This window comes from Mustela putorius, unplaced genomic scaffold (assembly GCF_011764305.1).
Source record: "Mustela putorius furo isolate JIRA1106 unplaced genomic scaffold, ASM1176430v1.1 tig00000842_pilon_pilon_pilon, whole genome shotgun sequence".
NCBI lineage: Eukaryota > Metazoa > Chordata > Mammalia > Carnivora > Mustelidae > Mustela > Mustela putorius.
In genome coordinates, this window is record NW_025421493.1 from 2,348,034 (window position 1) to 2,373,146 (window position 25,113).

Consider the following 25,113-nt stretch of genomic DNA (forward strand, 5'->3'; position numbering starts at 1 on the left):
TAATGTACTTACATGAGGGCTGACACATACTAAGTTCTATATAAATAAAGATCTACTTTGTATAAAAAACACTTTGTATAATATATAAATACTTTGTAAACTGGAAAAAAACTATGATGACTAAAAGTTCATTTAGTAATTAGCTGTAATCATGTAAGGTAGGAAGATGTGGGTTTGGTTGCTATGAACTAGGCAGTAGTTGCCATAGATATGTCAGAGCCTTGACAGCCATTGTTAGGCCATCGCCATACCCTTCACAAGCAGGCAACTGAGCTGTATTAATCTGGCAAGAAGCCTAGAAAGCTCAACACACCTTCCTATTACTCTACATATCTTATGTCTTTCATCCAAAAAGAACCAACTTCTAATCAGATAAGTAATTAACCACCTCAAGGTAAGCAAAATATATCATTATCTCTATTTACAGAAAAGAGATATGAAGGCTTAATTTAGGTGATTTCATCCCAGGATACTTAGGAAAGACACTGGAAATGAAAGAAATGAGCCACTAAACCCTGGCTCAGTTGTTTTCCTCCTCAGTTATCCTATTTAACCTTCTTTAGAGGTCTTGAGGAAAGACTTGTGTGATGTCGGTTTGACTTTTCTTGGTGACACTAACAAGTACAGAGAACCTGAGATCAAGCTAGGAACCTTGGCCAGTTATCAGGACATAGACATGAAGCTGCTACTGGTCTCATTTCAAAGGGAGATGGCTATTGCAGAACCCAGATAATTAGGCTCTGGTGTTTTCAATCTCCAGGTCTTTTCAGCTTCGGGAGCAAAGTGGGAATAAGGCTGGATTTGATCACAAGCCATATATAAGGTTTCGTTTTCATCAGGCATAAGCCACAGCCATTCTCCAGGAGGTCCTTATGGGGAACCAAACGATTTTCCTAGGGAATAAACTGTACTCTAAGTAGTGCTATGAACTGTGAGTCCCTATTTGGAAATGGCAATTCTCCAAAATAGGGACTGACTCTGCAGAACCTTGTTACGTTATCCACTGATAAATTGGACATGCCCTGTGCTCATGAGGTAGCTAGGCAAAGCCCATCTGAAGTATCAGTTGAAGTGTTTCACTAACTCAGTGGGAACTTCCCCCAGTTCTGGGATCCAGTATAATTAGTCAAGAGGAAAATGTAAATCAAAACCACAATCAGATACCACTTCACACCCACTAGGATAGCTATAAACAGACAACAATAAGTGTTGGTGAGGATGTGGAGAAAGTGGAAATCATCTGCACTGCTGGTGGGAGAGTAAAATGTTGCCGCCACTTTGGAAAACAGTCTGACACATCTTCAAAAGGTTCAAAAAGGTTTAAAAGGTTAAACATAGAGTTATCATATGACCCAGAAATTCCACTACTCGGTATAGACCCAAGAGAGCTGAAAACACCAGCACCATTATTCATACGATCCAAAAAGTAGAAACAATGCAAATGCCCATCAACTGGTGAATGGATAAACAAATTGTGGTATATACACACAGCAAAATATTATTCAACCAGAAAAAGGAACAAAATACTAATTCACACTACAACATGGATAAACACTGAAGTGATTGTCTAAATTGCCCTTTTTACTTAGGTGACCACTTCCAAATATCATTGCACTTTGAAACCACCAGGGGAGCTTATGCAGCTCCCTAGAATCTTAAAGAGTGGGGTATATTCACTGATGTTTGAAATCTGTTAGACTAGGTGATCTCTAAGGTCCCTTATAGTTCTAGAAATTGCATGAAATCTATGACAGTGGGTCATCAATACATACATATTTGAAGCAGAAAGCAATAAAAGAACCACGCCCAGTGGATAGTTGTCACTTGGGTCTCCCAATAGGTCCTTCTTAAAATCTAAGCTGGTTCTTCTCCAAGGTTTTGCTGTATACCCCATCCCCACCCAGGACTGAACAGAGATATTCCTAACTGATGAACTATGGCTAAAGGGACAGGCCATAACTGGTGTTATCATGCCCATGGTTGTTTGCTTTAATAAGAAATTCCTCCCACTTTGCAGGTACCTTCCAGTGGAGTTGAGAATTACCAGTTTCTCCCTCTGTGACACTTGTAGACAAGGCTGGATAGCATGAAGTTATGGACTTCTGACTTAAGACTTTGTTTATTAGCACCTGTGAAGTCCTAAGATGACTGAGGCTCAGTGTTAATAATGGGGCTGATTTTTCATTTATTTGTTTCCCTTAATATTAAAGGACCAAGCTGAATCATGTTCCGGCTGCTGACCTCTTGCTGGTCTCGGCTAAAGACAACTGAAGAGACACGAAGGTAATATTGCAATTATTTCTCTAGACGTATTCGATTCCCTCCAGTGTATTGGCCCGAAGTCCCTCAAGGGACGAATCTTCATGATATATATTGTAAGGGAATGTGATTAAGCAATGTCTGCAAGATTGGAGGCAAGGTTGGGGAGGATGGCCAATTCTATAAGGCAAGTAAATCAGGGAATAAATGCATCCTTGGAGGCTTTAGGAAGGGGTTCCCATGCCACTTATCACCACCTTGGCTGTGCTTTTTATGGTAGATGCATTGAGACTCCTATAGGCAGAGCCTCAAACATCAATGAAGAATAGAATTCTTTGTTTACCCTAAGAACTAACAGTGCTTTTTAAGGCTTTGGCTCATTTTTCTTTTCTATTTCCAGGAATGTGACCATCATTATCATTGGATTGGACAACTCAGGCAAAACTGTTCTTGTGGAGGCTTTCCAAAGATGTAAGGAATTAAGAGTATTATATTCTGGTTTAGGTTTCCTATAATCCTCACGGGCCAATTAAATAATCATTCCTTTCTTCCTAGCCTTACTTCATGGCCGTCAGGTTCCATCTTTTGAAGATAATCACTTCCCAATGCAAACGCTCGCGCGCTCACACGCACACATGTGCGCACACACTTACACACACAGTCCTCGGGTACAATTAGCCTGTTTATGTAATATCTGTCACCTCTCCCTTTACAAGACATCCTAATTGAAGGTCCTCTCATAGTGTCAGTATGAATGAGCTCAAACTATGTAAAGTACTGCAGTCAATTATAAAGGATAGCATGTTTCAAACAGTGTCTAGTTTCAGAACTCAATTAAAGTGGAATTTGGTCTAGATAACAGAGACAAGTGTGGGATGATGAAGAAGTTTAATAACATGAAACTCTTTGTGACAGTTAATATAGAGGGTTGGAGCTTGAGAGATGTTGTCAGTTCAGAGGCATGCACGCTTAATACCAGATCTCCAGTTTAATACCTTGACATTTCAAACAATAGTTATACAGAATTTCAGGGAACTACTATTCTAGTTGCGAAGACCCATCTAACTTCTGGTCAGCCAAATAGGGAGCCCAGCATAGGATGACCTCCATCTAAGTGTATAAAACTGAAAAAGGGGTGTGATGATGTGGCTGAGCTTTACATAACCTGGGCCCTCAGCAAAGTACAGGCAATGGTTCATCTGACTCCTCTGCCAACTTGTTTACTGGAAGCCTGCATCAATCTCCTTGAACTACAGTGACTGCCTGCTGGTTGATCTTGCCATCTCCAGTTGTCCCCCCAGTTCTCAATGCACACAGTTGCCTGAAGGATCTAATACAAAAATCTGATCATGGCACTTCCCTGCTCAAAACCAAAGCTTCCCCTTTATGATCAAAACAAAATTTAAATTCTTCAGCAGCACGCAAGGTCCTCCATGATTTGGTCCTTGACTTCTCCAGCTTCATTTTCTTGCCCTCTCTGATATGCCCCCTGATAAAGCCAAAACAAATTATTTGCCACTCCTCCATGATCATAGCATTCTAGTTCACATGCCCACACTCTGTACATGCTGTCTCACTACCTAAAAATTCATCCACTTCATTACCTAACTGCTTAATCAAATGCCATCAGACACAAGCCTACACTTGGCCCCATCCCTAATGCCCAGCGCCTCCTTCCTCAGCTCCTGCTCTATTCTGTGCCTCTTCTAGCTTGCACTTATGACATCACTGCATGATAGTAAGTCCTTCTCCTAGACTGTGAGCCTCTTGAGAAGTAACAGATCTTTTCAGCCCTGTATTTTTAGTCTCTGTGCTTTTAGTATCCTCGGGCAGGAACTCAATAGTTGTGGAATGTTCTCCCCCATTCTCCTCAGGCAACATACTGCCTCTTTACAACTTCTCCATCCTCCCCCTCCCTGGTCTTTTCCCCTTATAGGCAGCAGACTTGACATACTGCCTCTCCCAGTTCTCTGATAGGCAGAAATGGTAAAAAGGTGAGGGGTAGCAGGAAAATCAAGGAGCCAGGATAAGTCACAAGATTACTGATGAAAGTGGGGATAATTTTTAGAGCCCCAACTCAGCCCCAGCCTCAGATTCCCATCCAGTCTGGGTGGGTCCTGGGAATCTATCTTTTCTAAAAACTCCCCAGAAAAAAAATAAAAATAAAATCTCCCAGGTGTTTCTGATGGCCAGCCAGCTTTGGGAAGCATTCATCTTGCAATTAGCCATGTACTATTTTGTCTGTGAGAACCGTGCCTGCTTTTCATTCTAATTCCTCAAGGAAAGAGCCTATAGTCTATTTGACGTGTTACTGTATAACTTGCCTTGTGCTTGGTGACTACCTTGGGGCTGCTTCTTAAGCCAATAGGTAGATGGTTGTGACTTCATTCAAAGAATAGTTTTGAATGGTGAAGAAGCAAAGTGTCACTGATGTCACAATCTGAAGGCTGTTGAGGGCCATCTTTGGCCATGCAGGACAACCAGAGTTAATCTAGTACCCAAAATGCAATAGCTTGCCTCCCCTGCTCCTGCAGATGTTTATGATTGCCAAGAACAAACAATAACCTAGGAAGGAAATTTCAATCTACAAGTTCTAACTTGTGTGAACATTTGAAGATACCAGCTACAAAATATTTTTGGGATATAAGCCATTATTATCAATGACACCATTCACTATAACTGTTCTGCCTGGCATGGTCTCATGGGGGCAAGAAACCCAAACATGAGCATGGGCAGCTGCCCTAAATGAGGGCATTTAGAGCAGTGCCTCTCAAATCCAGCAATAGCTTTCAATTACCTGGGGAGCTTTTAAAAAAATGTTTAAGCCCCAATCCAGATCTGTGGCATCAAACCTTTAAAGAATGAGGCCTACTGTCACAGGGTTTAAAAGCTCCACAGGTGATCCTTTGAGTACTGAGAGCCTAAACTCAGAATCACCTGGGGGGATTTCACACCTATTGACTCAGGTGCCTGGAGGTTCAGACACTTTGGTCTGGGTGGGCCCACAGATACAAAATCTTAACAAGCACATCAGAGGATGCTGAGACACAACAGGCATGAGTTTCATTGCTCTCTAAGGCTGTGAGTCTCAAGCTTAAAAGTACAGAAAAATCACCTGGGGATTTTCTTCACTATAGGAATTAAACATGCAAATGCCTGGTCCCAAACATAGAGGTTCTGATTTATTTGGTATAAAGTAGGACTTCACGATCACCTCTATGTATCTCTGAATCAGAGTCCACAGACTGTGCTTTAAAATGAAACAAGATGGGATTGGGAGGGAGACAAACCATAAGTGACTCTTAATCTCACAAAACAAACTGAGGGTTGCTGGGGGGAGGGGGTTTGGGAGAAGGGGGTGGGATTATGGACATTGGGGAGGGTATGTGCTTTGGTGAGTGCTGTGAAGTGTGTAAACCTGGTGATTCACAGACCTGTACCCCTGGGGATAAAAATATATGTTTATAAAAAATAAAAAATTATAAAAAAAAAAGAATGTAGATACAGGCGAGCCTGGGTGGCTGAGTGGGTTAAAGCCTCTGCCTTCGGCTCAGGTCATGATCTCAGGGTCCTGGGATTGAGCCCCGACTCCTGCTCTCTGCTCAGCAGGGAGCCTACTTCCCTTCCTCTCTCTCTGCCTGCCTCTCTGCCTACTTGTGATCTCTGCCTGTCAAATGAATAAATAAAATCTTTTTAAAAAATGTAGAGATAAATTAGACTCAGTGCCTGTCCTCAGAGAGTTTACAAATTAATAGCAGAAATAAAAGAAATTTAAATTATCAGGAAACAACTTCTCATGTCTTCTAAGGTTCACCAACAATAGATTGCATTATGGAAGGAACTGGTAACGTTTCAAGTAAAAAGAAAAAAAAAAAAACTAGGGAAAATGTTTTGCTCTGACAGAGAAAAAAATGATATAAATCTTGCCTAGGGCACCTGGGTGGTTCAGTTGGTCAAGCGACTGCCTTTGGCTCAGGTCATGATCCCAGACTTCCAGGATCGAGTCCTGCATCGGGGTCCTAGCTCCTTGGGGAGTCTGCTTCTCCCTCTGACCTTCTCCTTTCTCATGCTCTCTCTCACTCATTCTCTCTCAAATAAATAAATAAATATTTTAAAAAATTTCTTTTAAAAAATGTCTTGCCTGGGTGCAGGAAATAAGATTTAAAAATTACCTGTGGAATTTCAACCTATTTACTAACGATTTTTAAGTAATCTAATACATAGCAAATGCCATATCAAAGTTGTGACTGAAAACTATGTTATCTGAAAACTATAATTAAAAAGATCATTGACTAACATGAAAATGTAATAATATATATTATATAGATAATATAATATAGATTATATATATATTATACACACACACACGTAAATATGTGTATAGTCATACATTTCCGAAGATTTGAAAGCATCTTACTAATATCTCAGCTAAATGACTCGTTCTGGCAATCCCATGGAAAGTGTCATAGATAGATCTAAGACTATATATAAATAAAAAGCTGCTGATTCTGGTGTTAAAACTCCCAGGTATGAGTATAGAGAATCTATAAAATCATTTTACTACTAATGTGGGGAGTGAGCCAGTTTGGACTGTGAGTTCAAAAGAATGCAATGTGTATAAAACTGTCGTTTTGAACTGCATTTCTATGGGGCTGAAAGAGGTATGGAACATTCTATGGGATTCTATGCCCTGGCCATAGCCTTGAAACAGTAAATGCATCTGAGTTTGGAATGGTTTCTTGGAGGAGATGAGGAAGACGACTTCATATTTTCATCCACAGTAATAGGCACCATAAACATTTTTTGAGTACCTTCTATATGTAAGGTAATGCAGAGCCCCTCCCTGACAGAGCTTACATTTTAGTTGGGAAGACAGGATACGCACAGAATGAGGTTAAGAACCAGTTCACTAGACCACATGCTCAATAAGAGCGAGAGAAATGAGAACTGGACAGGTCAGAGAGGCTTCCTAAAAAAAAGTGGTACTTGAGGTAGGCCTTGAGGAAAGGCTGGGAGAAAAGGGCCCCTTGTTCATTCATTCGTTCGTTCATTCATTCACCAAAATTCATTCAACAAATATCTGTTCTGCCAGCTATGTGCCAGCTTCTGTGCTCAGCATCACGAATACAACGGTGAACAGAACTGAAAGGGTTCCTGTCCTGTTGTAGTTTAGAACTCAGATAACAAAATCATAGACTTTATAACACTAATATGTGCTGTGAGTGGTAAGCCTAGAAGAAAGGCACCTTGTCTAGACTGGCAGATGATGGTGTGAGTTAGGGAAAAATTCCTAGAGGCAACACGATCTAAACTGATATATTTTTAAAAGATTTTATTTATTTATTTATTTGACAGAGAGAGATCACAAGTAGGCAGAGAGGCAGGCAAAGAGAAGGGGGAAAGCAGGCCCCCTGCTGAGCAGAGAGCCCAATGTGGGGCTCAATCCCAGGACCCTGAGACCATGACCCGAGCTGAAGGCAGAGGCTCAACACACTGAGCCACCCAGATGCCCCTAAATTGATGTATTTTTTTAAAGGCACTAAGCAAACAGAGAGTAGTGGGAAAGTGTTCTAAGCGGTGGGAATAGCATGTTGTGAAGGCCCAGGGCAAAACAGAGCATGGCATTCTTGTGGCATGGGAAGAACACGAGCCAAGGAGCAGAGGGAGGCAGAAACTGGTTGTGTAGCAGGGTCTCTGTCAGACCAGTCAGGTCTGGCAGGTTAGGAGGCAAAGGGGCCAGTATTCTATCCTGGGAGCAGTGGGTATTCACTGAAGGCTAGTGAGCCAGGAAAGGGTAGCATGACCACGTGCTGGCTGAGGAAGATGAATCCATGAGTGTGAGCAGAATGGCAAGATGCCTCATTTGGATTCCACAGAGCAGGCTCTGGTCAAGGTTCAGATCATTGCTAACCAAATTCTTATGTCTAACTCTATTCCCTTGCTTTGTGGTTGCTAGTACTTCCCAGTAGAATGGACAATTGTATGAAACCTGAACTGATTACACTCTTGCTGGATGAGTATGAAGTTTCCATCTATGACCTGAATGGAGACATGAAGGGCCGAGAAATCTGGCCAAACTACTATGCACAGGCACATGGACTTGTTTTTGTCCTGGATTCCAGTGACTTAGGCCGCATGCAAGAAGTGAAGATCATCTTGACACATCTGCTGGCTGATAAAAGAGTGGCAGGGAAACCTCTCCTACTGTAAGCCTACACTTTTGTGCCCAATTCCCCTTTCCCATGTATCCTCAGAAGAGAAGTAGGCAGGAAGGGTGGTCCCTTTGTCACACCCAGTGTGACCTCCTCTTCCCTTCAACTCAGTGAAAGGAAGTGGGCCAGTCCTCTGGGGTCAGTTTTCAAAAGCCACTTTCCGTCTCTGACCCTGAGAAGGTGGCAGAAAACAACTCCTGTTTTGTGTAATTGATATTAATGGACTCCTCGTCTCACCAACTACCCAAGAGTTATATAACTAGCATTTATTCCAGGGTGGCAATTCTGGTGGCCCATCATTCCTCACCCTTCCCCCACTCCTTTTTTGTTTTTTTCATTCCTCATTAGTACCCCCAATTCAAGCCTGAACAGAGGTTGGGAGGGTGTGTTAAAAACTCCAATTCTATTCATATCCCAGTTAGCCATTCTAATTCAAGTTTGATGGCACAGAGTAGAGGAAGAGAGAAGTTAGGCCAGGGGATTATCTTGAATTCAAATTATCTGTCCTCTTCTTTTCTCCACTTAGAGTTGGCTAGAAACATTTCTGCCTCATCCCATTGGTTATGTTTGTTTTTTTTTTAAAGATTTTATTTATTTATTTTTTTATTTGACAGAGAGAGAGAGAGAGAGCGCGAGCGAGTGCACAAGTAGGCAGACAGGCAGGCAGAGGGAGAGGGGAAAGCAGGCTCCCTGCTGAGCGGAGAGCCTGACTAGGGGCTCCATCCCAGGACCCTGGGATCATGACCTGAACTGAAGGCTGAGGCTTAACCCACTGAGCCACCCAGATGCCCCCCCCCATTGTTTATGTTTTTAAAGCAAGATCCTGGATATACAGTAGTTGTACTAGATTTAATTGGTTCTCCGCCTCCTTCCCTTTGCTTGCCCTTGGCCTCAATTTCTGTTACACTCTTCCTCTTCTCTTCCCTTCCTCTCTCCTATGCCATGTTCTAGCCTGGCAAACAAACAAGACAAGAAGGATGCCCTCCTACCTTGTGATATTATTGAATATCTACTCCTAGAAAGGCTAGTGAATGAGAACAAGTCCCTGTGCCGAGTGGTAAGTATCAACTCCCCTTCTTCCCCCGCTTCCCTCTCACCCTCTTGAGCCCAGCTGATGCATTCCCTGGCCCATTCCATAATCAGCCCCATCTGCTGGGTCTCAGGCAAAGCCTCTCCCCCACAGACAACATCTACAGTGATGATTTCTGACTCAACGCTGACAGTAAATAATGCATTCTTAAGACACTTTCACATCTGTTTTCTCATTAGGCCTTCAAAATAGCTCTGTACAATTGGAAGTTTCAATAGCCTCATTTTATGGACAAAAAAGCTAAGGCTCAGAGGCTATGAGTGACTTGCCCAACGTCACGCATCCAGGACATGACACCAAAATCACTTTATTAAAGGACCTTAACTCTTCTCTTTTCGTTTACCTTCTCAGGGGTGGGTCCTGGGTATCTCCTAGGAAGTCTGAGAGCCTCTATAGGCATAGCAGAGATTAAGGGTACCTCTACTCTTGGCTGAGAATAATTCGGACTTTGGGTTCAAGGGTTCCAGTCCTTTCTCTTCTCTTTCTGTCACAGGAACCCTGTTCAGCCATCAAAAACGTACAAAGAAGGAACCATCAGCCCATAATTGAAGGGCTGCGCTGGCTATTAGCTGCCATTGGGGATAAGTATGATGAGCTGTGTACTCGTCAACAGGCACTCACCTTGAGCATCCCAACCTCCAAGGGCACCAGAGGCTCTGGGGAAAGATGCTCATCAGACAGGTACTGAGCGCCTCTATTAGGTGTACTAATAAGAACAGATGCAGGAGTCAGTCTTCAGTGTATGCAGGGAGGTCTGGGTGGCGTTTGGATTCTGCGCTATGCTGAGCAAGTGTTTCCAGATCAGTTGGCCCAAATGGGGCTAGGGCAATGACCATGAACACTCCAAAGTTGTTAGACCTCCCCTCCCCTCATGTTAGTGGAATGCATTGTAGAAAGTTAAAGCCAAACCTATCGGTATTAGAGCATCTACAAAACAGGGTTCCTGTTGCCTGGTTTGCCACACAGAGGAGAAAAGAACATGAGCTCCTTAAGAAGCTGATTGAAACATTCTGTGGCGAAGAGTTGTAAATCTACCCTACATTCTCTGCTTTAAGTTCTCTGTTCCTCCCAATAATTAGGAAAGATGAGGGACAACAGGAATATGGAAAAGAAGAAAAATGAAAAGAAGAACAGGAGTTGATTAAGGTTTTGAAGAATAAAAGACCTAAATGTCCTCTTGCTCTGTCTTTCTCTCCAATGTCCAAAGGCATATAGCAGGGATGGGGTCATAGCTACATCCAATTGAGGAGGCTGAAGTGTGTCTATTTTGCTATTGCTCTGTCTTTCCTCTCTTCCCCAGCTTTGCTACCAGGATGGGACTGTCCAAAGAAAAAAGACATCATCTAGGACAACACTCAGTGGAAGTTAGGCCCCTAAAGCCAATCCTACAGGTAAGTGGCTCTTTAAATATTACTGCCCCAGGGACCAATCCCTGAACTGTTAGAGCAAAAACTGACTTTTTTCTCCCCTCCATCTTCTTGCTGTACAGAAAGAAGGTATAAGATTAAGGCCTAAAAAGAATATATCAGTAACGTTTGCTTTAGATGAACCCATGGAGGAAGGTGAATGTTCTGGAGGAAACAAAACTCGGAACACTACTGAGCTTTGCTACAATCAAAGTGATGACTTGCAGCCCCCAGCTCCAATTGTCAATGATCTTTTTGAAGGTAAAGCTGGACCAGTGGTTAGTTAGAAAAGATAGAAAAGAAAATATAGGCCTTCTCTCATAATTTATAAAAGAGTATTCCTATTTTGAGTTGGAAACTCTTTTCTCATACTAAGGTTGGTGGGTAGAAGAAGCAGGTGAGGTAGAGGGAGTGTGCTTGGGGACTACCCTCTGGTAGCCCAGTAAGATCTCCCAGCACTCCAGCACTGGCTGACACAAGATCTTTGCACAGCTATCAGGTTATCTTAAAGGTTATGATTTCCAGTGGTGGAAGTACAAATTGATACAAACTTTATGGTGAGTAGTTTGGTTGTCTGTCTCCCTCTCTCAATATGTATGTGTGTGTATGTGTGTATACATATACATATACACACATTCCACTTAAAGTTGTGTGTGTGTATTCCACATTAAAAATGTGGAAACCCGGGTGCCTGGGTGGCTCAGTGGGGGTTAAGGCCTCTGCCTTTGGCTCCGGTCGTGTTCCTGGGGTCCTGGGATCGAGCCTCGTGTCGGGCTCTCTGCTCAGCAGGGAGCCTGCTTCCTCCTCTCTCTCTCTCTCTACCTGCCTCTCTGCCTACTTGTGATCTGTCAAATAAATAAATAAAATATTTTTTAAAAATATGGAAACCCAATATTGTGTACAACAGCTAAAAGTTGGAAACAAGCTAAAGGACTAATAGTGGGAAATGGCTAAATAAATTATGGTGCATTCATACAATCGAATACTATGCAGACATTACAAGGCATAATGTTGACATAATATTATTGGCATAATATTTACTGACATGGAAAGTTTTCCATAGCCTGATATTTTGCTAGAGAAAATGGTAAATCAGTCTAGCATGTTCAGCATGATATGTACACATGCACAAAATATATGAAGGGAAATCATCAAAACAGCAGTGGTTTTATCTAGGGGTGAGATACTAGGTGATTTTGAGGAGTAAAAGGCCTAGGTGACTTTCTCTGGATGTATGGTTTTTTGGAAATTCTAGTTTTTCTAATAAGCATATACAATCATTCCCAAAACAATAAAGGCATTAAAAAAAAAAAAAAAAACCCTGTGAGACCTTGAAGGCCCATTGTTGTTAATGGCCACTCCTTTCCAGTGTTTCTTGGGACCCCACTGTCCATGATGGTCAACTGTCAATATTATGTCACCTCTGCTCTCCAAGGGATCTAGCCCTTCAGGCCACGCCAAAGCCTTGGGTTGTTCTACCCATACAGAGGGGCCTAGCCTTGGCCAGGGCCACTAAGAAGGAGAAAGGTACTGCTCCGGGGACAAGGGGTGAGAATGAGAGCTGAGTGGAAGAAATCTGGTAGACATGCAGAGGAAGTGTTTTTCTAGATGTGAGGAATTACCCCTAAATCTCTGTCTAAAACTGAAATTCATTTTTCATTTCTATAATCTCAGAACCCAAGGCAAAAAAAATACTGGAGACATGGGACACAGAAGAGATGTTACTGGAAAATCCCTGTGGAGAAGCCTTTGGATCCTGTGGTTAGTATTCCTTATATGAAGGGGAGAGGGAAGAGGGCAAGACTGATTGAAAGTATGAGGCCAGGGCAGAGGGCAGGTGTCTGGAGGGATGCTGTCTACACCACTGTAGGGTGTAGGGGCCAACACCCTCCCAACCGGGAGTGATCTGGGAAGGACAGGAAACCTGGTGCTTAGCTTCACTTTGCAGTGACTCACTGTTTTCTTTCTCTTATCAGACTTTTAACAGAGTACAAAAGAGAAAAATGGAGGGGAAAAAAAAATCTCCTATCATTCCCTCAGTAAATAGGCTCATCTCTAAGAACCATCAGGACTGCTCAGTTTTTTCATTTCTATTTGTTAATACCACTAAAGTCCCCCCTACCTACAAGTTTACCTACTTTAACATCACATCCCTGTGGACTCCCATTGTTCCTACCATCTGTCAAGTGAAGCTTACACCTGCCCCAAGAGGCTCAAGAAAAGTTAGGCGGCATCCATTTGAGAACGAAGATGACTTTTGGCAAAGAAGAACAGAGATGTCACGTCTCTGCCCCTGGGTGCTCCTCATGAAGCCCATGAACAATAAGTCATGGGTGACCAACTGAAATTGAGCCTTAGAAGTAAAGGGTCAGGTTAGAATTCCATTCTCCGCCCCTGAGGTTCTTGGGTGTAAGGGGACTGGTAGAAATAAAAAGAACTTCGCTGCTGAGAACTGTGTCCTGCTGAATCATTTTGTCATGCATCCAGAAAAAAACAAAAACAAAAACACATCTTGGTTTTAAATGCCCAGCCATAGTCTGTGGAGCCTGTGACAACAATTCCCTCACTATTGCTCCAAGAAACGGCAATGGCTGCCTCTCCCAACACTTGGGTTAGGTATGCAAATACTGTATGAGCTTGTACACATTCAACCCTCTGATAATCCCAAGGAAGGTGGTGGTAGTATTTACTATTCCTACAACTATTACTTTCACCACATTGATCGGGTGCCTTCTGGACCTCAGGCCTTAGGCACAGGCCTAAGTTCTTCACATTCATCATCTTATGCACAACAATCCTTAAGGGTGGGCGGTAGACCCACCTGCATTTTCCCAAATGCAGGAGCTAAGGAGCAGACAAGTTAAATGACTTGCCTGAGGTCCCACACCCTGTAAGAAGCAGAGCAGGGATTTGAATCCAGATCTGACTCTAGAGAAGGTGGCTGGCCAGAAAGATTTGTTTATGCTCTTCTCAGATTCCATGCAGAAAGGAAAAGCTACATCGAGGAAAAGTGAAGTGTAGCCATGCCCAAGTCAGGAGAATTAACTTAGATAGGGATAAGCACACCAATAGCTGTGGCAGATGTGGTGACTGAGTACTTCTGTTTGGCCAGGTGCTGGGCTAAGTGCTTACATAGTATTGCTTTTGTCATCTTACAGAAGCAGGAACTGACATTCAGCGAGGTCAAATAATTTGTCCCAGGGCACCCATGAGGAAGTGGCAGAACTGGTTTTCAAACTAAGATCCAACTCCAGAACCCATGCTCTTAACTCTTACCTTATGCTCCCTCAACTAGCCCCTAATTGTTTCTGAAGGATAGAAACCTTGCACAGAATGATCAGTCTTACAACCCCACCTAGACTGCCTGACACTGTCTAAGCCTGCATCATTTGTTATTATGCATTACATATGGTCTTATCTCTGAAAGAACCACCCGAGGCACCTTCTGGATCTTTTTAAAAAAAAAATTTATTCTTTTATTTATTTGACAGAGAGAGCACAAGCAGGGGGAGCAGCAGGCAGAGGGAGAGGGAGAAGCAGGCTCCCCACTAAGCAGGGAGTCCCATGCAGGGCTTGATCCCAGCCCCAGGGATCATGACCTGAGCCAATGGCAGATGCTTAACCAACCGAGCCACCCAGGCACCCCTGAATCTTTTTTTTTTTTTTAAGATTTTATTTATTTGAGAGAGAGAGAGAAAATGAGAGGGGGGAGGGGCAGAGGGCGAAGGACAAGCAGATTCCCGGCTGAGCAGGGAACCCAACACGGGGCTCAGTCCCAGGACCCCGAGATCATACCCTGAGCAGAAGGAAGACACCCAGCTGACTGAGCCACCCAGGTGCCCCCCACTTGTGGATGTTTGATAGGCTTCTGACTGAGGCTCAGCCTATTAGTCATAGAGCTGGAAGTAACCTTACAGAGCCTCTAGTCCAACCTCAGTTGTTAAATAGATGAGAAGTCTAGGGTACAGATATGTTAAGTGACTTGCTCAAGATTGCACAGCTGACCATTGACAGAGCTGCTCTTAAAATCCACATCTCCTGGGACGCCTGGGTGGCTCAGTTGGTTAAGTGGCTGCCTTCAGCTCAGGTCATGATCCCAGAGTCCTGGGATGGAGTCCTGCATCAGGCTCCCTGGTCAGTGGGGAGCCTGCTTCTCTCTCTGCCTCTGCCTGCCGCCCTGCCTGCTTGTATTCTCCCTCACTCTCTCTCTCTCTCTCTCTGACAAATAAATAAATAAATAAAATATTAAAAAAAAATCCACATCTCCTGTGTGCCCAAACCAGTACTGTATCTTTCTAGTCCAAATATACAGCTTCCTCCTTGGGTCTTCCATGGCCACTCTCGACCCACCTACTTTCCTCCAACTTGCCTAATAAATGTCACTGGAGAATTCTGTTGACAATCATTCTCACCCAGCAAGTCAGCAAATAGCTCTACTGAAGATGAGTTTTATTAAACAGGAAATGTAATTCAACAAACTTGGGTTCTTAAGAAAACTGGATCACTCACATTTGTCTTTACAGCATGTATGCTTATGAGGTATGCATGCTTTCTCAGCCAAGAGGGAAGTGTGGTTAAAAGGGGGCGGGAGTGCTACTGATGAATGTGGGCAAGTTGGGGAATTTAAGTTGAAACAGCCTGATAAATCTGCATTTCAGTATATTGGCATGCTTCCCTTTGTACAATGTATGTGTTCCTGAGCGTCAATGGAATTTTTCTTACATAGAATCCATCAATCACAGTTATTTCAAGAATATCCCCCCAAATACAGCCTGCATACCTCTATTTATTTTTTGAGTGAATCTTAATTTTGTTGCTGCAGGCTGTTACTGTACTTTCCAAATCCCATATCAAGCTGGGTAACCTTGGCAATTTCCCCCGGGAAGACAGAATTAAGAGTACCTACCTCACAGAGTTGTTGTCAGGATCAAAGGGGAAAATCCACATACAAATATTTCACATAGTGCCTGGCACATATTAAGTAGCTCATTAAATGTTAGAGGCTATTATTATGATTAGGGGAGAAGCTTAGATCATTAGACAGCTACACCCCCGCTTCTGGGAAAGGCATTCTCTGCTCTATAAAGAACAACCCAAACAGAGATGCCTTGGATTCTAATGTGAAAAGGGCATGGAGAATTTAGGGTAACTATATAACCACTGCTAACCACTGCCTCCCATATCCTTGTCTTTGAACATCCAGATCTGCCAAAGAGGTCTTACAAATCTATGCCTCAGCATGGCAGCCCAAGACCTAGCTTAAGGATAGTTTCTTGACCCTCAGAGGCAAATTTTCTTTCAGACAAGTGGCTGCCTTAGGAGTTTCTCTCCTTTCATTGTCAGGGTCTTGGCCTCCCTCCTCTAGGACTTTTAAAGCTTGCCTCCATTTCAGAGGCACCTTGTGAGCAAAAGACCTTGGTCCATCATTCAAGAAGCCCCACGTGGCTCTGAGCACTTGTTGATTTTGTCTGGCAGGACAGGCCCAGGTTTTCAGACTAGAGAATTCAATATGCACAGGTGGGTGGGGGGAGTCCCTCTGTTTAGAATGGTTTTCAACTCCTGGCATCTACTCACCACTCTTCATTTATATGTTGTTTCTACCTGCCAGGAGTACCCTGTCAGCAATACTGGTATCCTATCCAGTGCGATCTGCAGAACACAGGTCATATAATGAGTACACAGCAAGAGTTCAGAAAGAACAGGGATTAATTAGCATTAGAGCATGGAAACCGGTAGTAGCCAACATAGCCATAAATCCCTGACTGTTTGAGTGTTTGGTGCTTGGGCCATACCAGTTGTGTTTTGAATAGCACTCTTCCCTCCCAATAACCGATTAGAATCACTCATTTTCAAGGCAGTTGCTACTAGTGAGATTTAACCAAGCGCACTGAATGTAACACTCTTCTCAGGAGAATCTTGCCAACTATCATTCTCAACCATAAAATGCCCTTGGCCCTGGGTGGCATAGAGATCAAGCCTGGATTCACTGCTTTGTCTCAAACCCCATTTAACCCTTTGTTGGATGACCCAAACTGGGATTTCTGACAGGAATGACATATAGAGAGTGAGGGCTGGAAATCATCCCATTCTACTTCATTTTTCACAGGTGTGCCTCAGAGAACTTAGCTATGGCACCTCTGACCTGCACCTTAACATCTTTAGCTCTAATAATCCGTCCTCCCACTCTCCTTGCCTTTTCTCTCCTATCTCTATGTGAAACAGGTGGAGCTATCCCAGTTGATTGGGAAAGGAGCAAGAACTTCCCGCTGTTGGCACAGAGATAGTATCAGCTGGGGGTTGTGAGAGTCGGGGGGCTTGTATTTCCATCCCTATGCCTCTGAAGTGCACGGCTCAGGTCCAGGGAGCCCAGGAGGCTCTGCTTTCGGGTGGTGGTGGGCCGAGTGATGTTAACAAAGCACTCGAACTGTGCTGCGTGAGGATGACTCAAGAATCCCACGCAATCCCACGCTCATGCTAGTCTCCACTTCCAGGAACTAAAATAGACCTCTGGTGCTAAGAAACAGCAAGCCTTTTATATCTGCTTAGAGAAATGAGCCCAGTCCTAAGAACTATCATGCTATTCAATACAATGGAATGTTACCCAGCCATTAAAGATGACAATTACATGCACTGCGCAAGTGGGAAGCAGAATGTAAAATGTTAAATGAAAACAGCAAAACAGAAAACAGCACGTACACGTGCTAATCAGAACTCTGAAAAACATACATAGAAGAGTTCATCCCAAAAGAACCTAAGAGAACAAAGAGTGCCACAGTCCTTTCTGATTCCACTCCCCCTCCACCAACACCTTTTTAAATTGTCATCTGGTCACCCTAGGTTACACAAACACCTGCTTTTTAGCTGATAACAGGAGTTAACGCCACAGTTCATTTGATCCAGGGAATAGAGAAGGAACTGAGTGCTAAGGGGCCCGGTGCTTTAAAATGGGCTGGATCTTTATTCTTCCCACTCCTCTCATGTTCAGGGCATGAAATTACCACTTCAGGCTTAGCACTACAGTGAAAAATTCCTTCCAAACACCTAGCTGACCAAACTCTAAGATGGGAGTTTAAGACAACATATATATTTGGATCTCTTTTTATTTTCAGTTTTAATTTGTTTTTTCCATTTTTATTTTAATTCCAGTAAACATAGTTTTTGGTGCACAATACAGTAAATTAACACTTCCACACATCATCCGGTGCTCATCACAAGTGTACTCCTTAATCCCCATCACCTATTTCACCCATCCCCCCATACTCACCTCCCCTGTGGAAACCAACCATCAGTTTGTTCTCTATAGTGAAGAGTCCGCTTCTTGGGGCACCTGAGTGGCTCAGTCAGTTAAGCGTCTGCCTTCAGCCCCAAATCATGATCTCCTGGTCATGAGATCAAGCCCCATGTCAGGCTCCCTGCTCAGTGGGGAGTCTGCTTCTCCTTCGCCCTCTGCCCCTCCCCGCCCCAACTTATGCTTTCTCTTTCTCTCTCAAATAAATAAAATCTTTTTGAAAAAAGTCTGTTGATGGGTTTGCCTCTCTTTTTGTTCCCTTTGCTTATTTGTTTTGTTTCTTAAATTCCACATATAAGTGAAATTACATGGTATTTTTCTCTGACTTACTTTGCTTAGTATAATACTCTCTAATACTCTATTTGTCATTGCAAATGGCAAGATTTTATTCTTTTTGGGGGCTGAGTAATAAGCCACTGTATATGTATACCACCTCTTCTTTATCCATTATCAGTTGATGGACATTGGCTGTTTCCATAGTTTGGCTATTGTAGACAACATTGTTATAAACATTGGGGTGCATGTATCCTTTTGAATTAGTGTTTTTATATTCTTTGGGTAAATGCCTACTAGTGCAATTGCTGGATCGTAGGGTAATTCTGTTTCTAACTTTTTGAGGAACCTCCATACTGTTCTCTAGAGTGGTTACACCAGTTTGCATTCCTGCCAACAGTGCAAGAGGGCTCCCTTTCTCTGCATCCTCACCAACATCTGTTCTTTCTTGTGTTGTTGATTTTAGCCATTCTGACAGGTGTGAGGTCATGTCTCACCGTAGCTTTGATTTGTATTTCCCTGGTAGGTAATGTTGAGCATCTTCTCATGTATCTGTTGGCCATCTGTAGGTCTTCTTTATCTATTCATGTTTTTTACCCATTTTTAACTGGATTATTTTTCCTTTTGGATGTTGCCTTTTAGAAGTCACATTTTGGATACTGACCCATTATCAGATATGTCATTTGCAAATACATTCTCTCATTCCGTAGGTTGCCTTTTGGTTTTGTTGTTTCCTTCACTGTGCAGCAGTTTTTCATTTTGATGAAGTCTGAACAGTTGATTTTTGCTTTTGCTTCCCTTGCCTAAGGAGACATAACTAGAAAGAAGTTGCTATGATCATGATCAAAGAGGTTACTGCCTGTGTTCTCCACTAGGATTTTGATCGTTTCCCGTTTCACATTTAGGTCTTTATCTTGAATTTATTTTTGTGTATGGTGTAAGAAAATGGTCCAGTTTCATTCTTTTGCATGTAGCTGTTCACTTGTTGGAAATGCTTTTTCCTATTGGATAGTCTTCCTGCTTTGCCAAAGATTAATTGACCATGTAGTTGTGGGTTTATTTCTGTGTTTTCTATTTTTTCCCATTGCTCTACGTGGCTATTTTTGTGCCAGTACCATACTGTTTTGATCACTACAGCTTTGTAATATAACTTGAAGCCCATAATTGTGATGCCTTCTCTTTCACTTTTCTTTTTCAAGGTTGCTCTGGCTATTCAGGGTCTTCTGTGGTTCTGTACAGATTTTAGAAGTGTTTGTTCTAGTTCTGTGAAAATTCTGGTGGTGTTTTCATAGGGATTGCATTAAATGTATAGATTGCTTTGGGTAGTATAGAAAACTTTTTAAAAAGTTAATATGCAATATATTTGTTTCAGGGATACAGGTCTTAATTCATCAATCAAATAGTATAGATATCTTAACAGTATTTGTTGTTCCAATCCATGAGTATAGAATGTTTTTCATTTCTTTGTGTTATCTGCAGTTTCTTTCATCAGTGTTTTATAGTTTTCAGATTACAGATTTTTCACCTCTTTAGTTATTAGGTTTATTCCTAGAGATCTTACCTTTTGTTTTTGATACAATTGTAAATGGGATTGATTCCTTGATTTTTCTTTCTGCTGCTTCATTACTGGTGTATAGAAATGTAATGAGGTGCCTCGGTGGCTCAGTCAGTAGTGTCTGACTCTTCATCTCAAGTCATGATCTCAGGGTTATGAGTTCAAACCCCGCATTGGGCATGGAGCCCACTTCTAAAAAAAGAAATGCAACAGATTTCTGTACATTGACTTTGTGTTCTGCAACATTACTGAATGCATGTATCAGTTCTTGCAGTTTTTTGGATGAGTCTTTTGGGCTTTCTATAAAGAATAACATGTCATCTGCAAATAGTGGAAGTTTTACTACTTCCTCCATGATTTTGGATGCCTTTTTTTCCTTCTTATTGTCTGATTGCTATGGCAAGGACTTCCAGTACTATTTTAAATAACAGTGATGAGGGTGGACATCCTGTCTTGTTCTTGACTGTAGAGGAAAACCTCTTGGTTTCTCTCCATGGAGGATGATATTAGCTGTGGGTTTTTTCTGTATGACCTTTATTCTGTTGAGGTGTGTTCCCTCTAAATCTACTTTGTTGAGGGTTTTTATCATGAATGGAAGCTGTACTTTGTCAAATGTTTTTTCTGTATCTATTGAAATGATCATACGGTTCTTATCCTTTATTTTCTTAATGTGGTATATCACATTGATTGACTCGCAAATACTGAACCACCCTTGCAATCAAGGAATAAATCCCACTTGAGCATGGTGAATGATTCTCTTAATGTATTGGAGGATTCAGTTTGCTGATATTTATTGAGAATTTCTGCATCCATGTTCCTCAGGGATACTGGCCTATGTTTCTCTTTTTTCAGTGGAGTCTTTATCTGGTTTTGCTCTCAGGGTAATGCTGGCCTCATTGAATGAATTTGGAAGTTTGCCTTCCTTTTCTGCTTTTTGAAATAGTTGAGAGGAATAGATATTAACTCTTCTTTAAATGTCTGGTAGAATTCACTATGAAGCCATTTGGCCCTGGACTTTTGTTTGTTGGGAGATTTTGATTACTGATTCAAATTCTTTGCAGGTTATCAGTGTTGGGAGATTTTTGATTACTGATTCAATTTCTTTGCAGGTTATCAGTCTGTTCATGTTTTCTATTTCTTTGTTTCAGTTTTGATAGTTTATGTTTTTAGGGATTTATCCATTTTTTCCTACAACAAATTTGTGTAGTTTGTTGGCATAGAGTTTTTCATAATATTCTCTTATAATTGCATTTCTGTGGTGTTGGTTATTATTTCTCTCTCATTTGTGGTTTTACTTATTCGGGTCCTTTCCCTTTTCTTTTTGTCACGTGTGGCTAGGGGTCCCTTTTCTTTTTGCTATGTGTGGCTAGGGGTTTGCTCCCGGTTTCAATCATCTGTTTTATTAGGTTCTTTTTTTAAAGATTTTTATTTATTTATTTGACAGAGAGATCACAAGTAGGCAGAGAGGCAGGTGTGGGGATGGGGAGGGGGAAGCAGGCTCCCTGCTGAGCAGAGAGCCCGATGCGGGGCTCAATCCCAGGACCTTAGGATCATGACCTGAGCCACCCAGGCGCCCCTAGGTTCTTTTTTAAAATTTATATCATTTATTTCTACCCTAATCTTTATTATTTGCTTCCTTCTGTTAGCTTTAGGTTTCATTTGTTTTTGTTTTTCTAGCTCCTTTAGGTGTAAGGTTAGGTTGTTTTTTGAGATTTTTCTTGCTTCTTAAGGTAGGTCTATATTGCTATATAATCCCCTCTTAGGTCTGCTTTTGCTGCAACCCAAAAGTTGTGGATTATTGTATTTTCATTCTCTTTTGTTTCCATGTATTTTTTCATTTCTTCTATGATTTCTTGGTTCATCCATTCATTGTTTAGTAGCATGTTGCTTAACCTTCATACACTTGTAGTCTTTCAAAATGTTTTCTTGTGGTTGACTTCTAGTTTCATAGCACTGCAGTCAGAAAAGGGGCATGGTATGACTTTGATCTTTCTGTATTTATTGAGTCGTCATTTGTGACCCAATACGTGATGTATTCTGGAGAATGTCCCATAGGTACCTGAAAAGAATGTGTATTCTGCTGTTTTAGGATGCAATGTCCTGACTATATCTGTTAAGTCCATCTGGTCCAGTATGTCATTCAAAGCCATTGTTTCCTTGTTGATTTTTCTGGTGAGATGATCTGTCCCCTAATGTAGGTATAGTGTTAAAGCCCTCTACTATTATTGTACTATAATTAATTTGTTTCTTTATGTCTGTTAATAATTGTTTCATGTATTTGGGTGCTCCCATGTTGGGTGCATAACTACTTACAATTGTTATGTCTTCTTGCTGGATTGTCCCCTTTATTATGATATAGTGTTCTCCTTTACCTCTTGCTACAGTCTTTATTTTAAAGTCTAGTTTGGGGACGCCTGGGTGGCTCAGTTGGTTAAGCCACTGCCTTTGGCTCAGGTCATGATCTGGGGGTCCTGGAATCGAGTCCTGCATCAGGCTCCTTGCTCAGCGGGGAGCCTGCTTCTCTCGTTGCCTCTCCCTGCCTCTCTGCCTGCTTGTGTATACTCTCTCTCTCTCTCTGGCAAATAAATAAAATAAAATAAAAATACAGTCTAGTTCGTCCAGGGGCACCTGAGTGGCTCAATCAGTTGAGTGTCAGACTCTTGGTTTTGACTCAGGTTATGATCTCAGGGTTGCAAGATGGATCCCCAGGTTGGGCTCCACACTCAGCAGGGAGTTCACTTGAGATTCTTTCACTTTGCCCCTCACCCCATTCATACACTCAAGCTTGCACACACCCCCTCTCTCAAATACATAAATAAATCTTCCAAAAAAAGTCTAGTTTGTCCAATATAAATATTGTTACTCCAGCTTTCTTTTGACACCCATTTATGTGATAAATACTTCTCCATCCCCTCATTTTCAACTGTACAGTATTTTAGGTGTAAAATGAGTCTCTTGTAGGCAGCATGTAGATGGGTCTTGTTTTTGTTTTTTTAAAAATCCATTCTGACACCCTATGTCTTTTGATTGGAACATTTATATTTAGGCCTCTTTAGGTCAGGCTGCTGTGTTCTGAGCCAGGTTAACTTATACTGAAAGAAAGGAACTGTTTTTTGATAGGCTGCCAGAAATTCCTTATTGTAAAATAACTGTTATATGCTACTCCTGCCCCTTGTCACCATATCACAGGTAATGCTTATGCAAATAACTAGGTATCTGGGTGAACACTACTCTATCCCTGGAGCCCTGGCCTCATCACCTGCCCACACTTTGTTTTACTAGAATTAGCTTTCAATCAGTATGCTTAGTTTTTAAAAGACTATGTTTAGGGTGTTTTTTTTAAATTTCAAAATAATTTCAGGTATTCAGAAGAACTGTGAACATAGTACAGAGTTCCTGTATACACTTCACCCAGCTTCCATTAACACTTCACATAACACTAGTATGGTGATCAATACCAGGACAATAACAATATAGTACAATACTATTTACTAAGCTACAGACTTTACTCCAACTTCACTGGTTTTTCCACTAACGTCCTTTTTCTGTTTAGGATCCAATCTAGAATCCTATGCAGCACGTCCTTTTAAGAGGTGGAAAAGGTAAGCCAAGAGAGGTTCTGTGCAATTTATGATCCTGAGCTATTCTATCCAGAAGGGAACTTTATCACTTCTGTACCAAAGCCCTTAATTCATGACACCTCATGACGGTTATTTTCAGAAAACATGTCTTACATTAGCACTTCTCACAGCAGTACAAAGGGATTTGACAAATGGGTTATTTTAGTAACCAATATTTTGAGGGTGACAAAATGAGAGGGATGGCCTTATCTGTTTTCTATGCTTCATTTTTTCCTCCAAACTCTATTTTAAACTTTTTACTAGAAGTTGCATTATTTGACTATAACATAAATGCTGGGAAACACCAACACCAACAGGGAAGAGACTCTTTCCTATGTGTGGTTGGTTTTATTTGCCTGAAATTAAGTGTTGAAATCTGACAGAAACCTAATTGATTACGTTATTTTGGTTCGTTAACCTCAAGAGAGGGAAGGGAAAGCAGACTATGACATCCATTTATTCCTTTAACTAGTAATTGGATTATTAAGAATAACTCCTGTGGAGGGGCCCCTGGGTGGCGCAGCGGTTAAGCCTCTGCTTTTGGCTCAGGTCATGATCTCAGGGTCCTAGGGTCCTAGGATCGGCAGGGAGTCTGCTTCCCGCTCCCTCTCTCTGCCTGCCTCTCTGCCTACTTATAATTTCTGTCTGTCAGATAAGTAAATAAAATCTTAAAAAAAAAAAGAAAGAAAGAAAAAGAGGCTGCGCCTGGGTGGCTCAGTGGGTTAAAGCCTCTGTCTTCAGCTCAGGCCATGATCTCAGGGTACTGGGATCATGCCCCGAGTCCAGCTTTCTGCTCAGTAGGAAGCCTGCTTCCTCCTCTCTCTCTCTGCCTGCCTCTCTGCCTACTTGTGATCTCTGTCTGTCAAATAAATAAAATCTTTTTAAAAAAACGAATAATTCCTGTCTTTCTACACGCAAACTATGTGCTAGGCAATTTGCAAGGTGCTTTACAAATAATGTCTTGCTAAATGGGTCACGACAATCCCATGAGCTACGTATTATTATTACCCTTTTTTTTTACAGGCAGAAGGACAGGGAACAGGAACAGGTTGGAGAGGTTAATAACTCACCCAAGTTCACACAGCATGTATGTGATGGAGTCAGGATTCAAGGCTAGATCAGACTGATTCCAAAGCTGGTCCTCTTGGCCAGTATGCTATATTGCCTCTCTGAGCACCTGTACATTTCAGACACTGGACTGGGTACTAAACAGAGATACAACAGTGAACAGGAAATAATAGCCTTATGCCTTCAAACTTACAGTCTAACTGGATGAGGAAAACAAACAGTTAAGTATATGATAAGGCCCTCTCCTCAGGTATTCCTTAGATTGGTTACAAATAAAGGCAATCAGTAAAATGCAAGCAGTACATTCCAACAGTTTTAAATATTTAAATTCCTTTTTTCAGT

The 25,113-nt window shown here is 41.9% G+C and overlaps 1 protein-coding gene across 1 annotated transcript; it reads left to right on the forward strand.

The window, feature by feature from the left end:
• The first annotated feature begins 246 nt into the window (after positions 1-246).
• ARL13A (ADP ribosylation factor like GTPase 13A) lies at positions 247-13,410 on the forward strand. Its single transcript, XM_004777166.2, has 10 exons — positions 247-394; positions 2,211-2,283; positions 2,660-2,730; positions 8,216-8,465; positions 9,423-9,528; positions 10,055-10,242; positions 10,862-10,952; positions 11,051-11,228; positions 12,642-12,728; positions 12,944-13,410. The coding sequence occupies exons 2-10, from the start codon at positions 2,225-2,227 to the stop codon at positions 12,949-12,951; spliced, it is 1,038 nt and encodes a 345-aa protein (XP_004777223.1). The 5' UTR covers positions 247-394; positions 2,211-2,224; the 3' UTR covers positions 12,952-13,410.
• Positions 13,411-25,113: the final 11,703 nt, after the last annotated feature.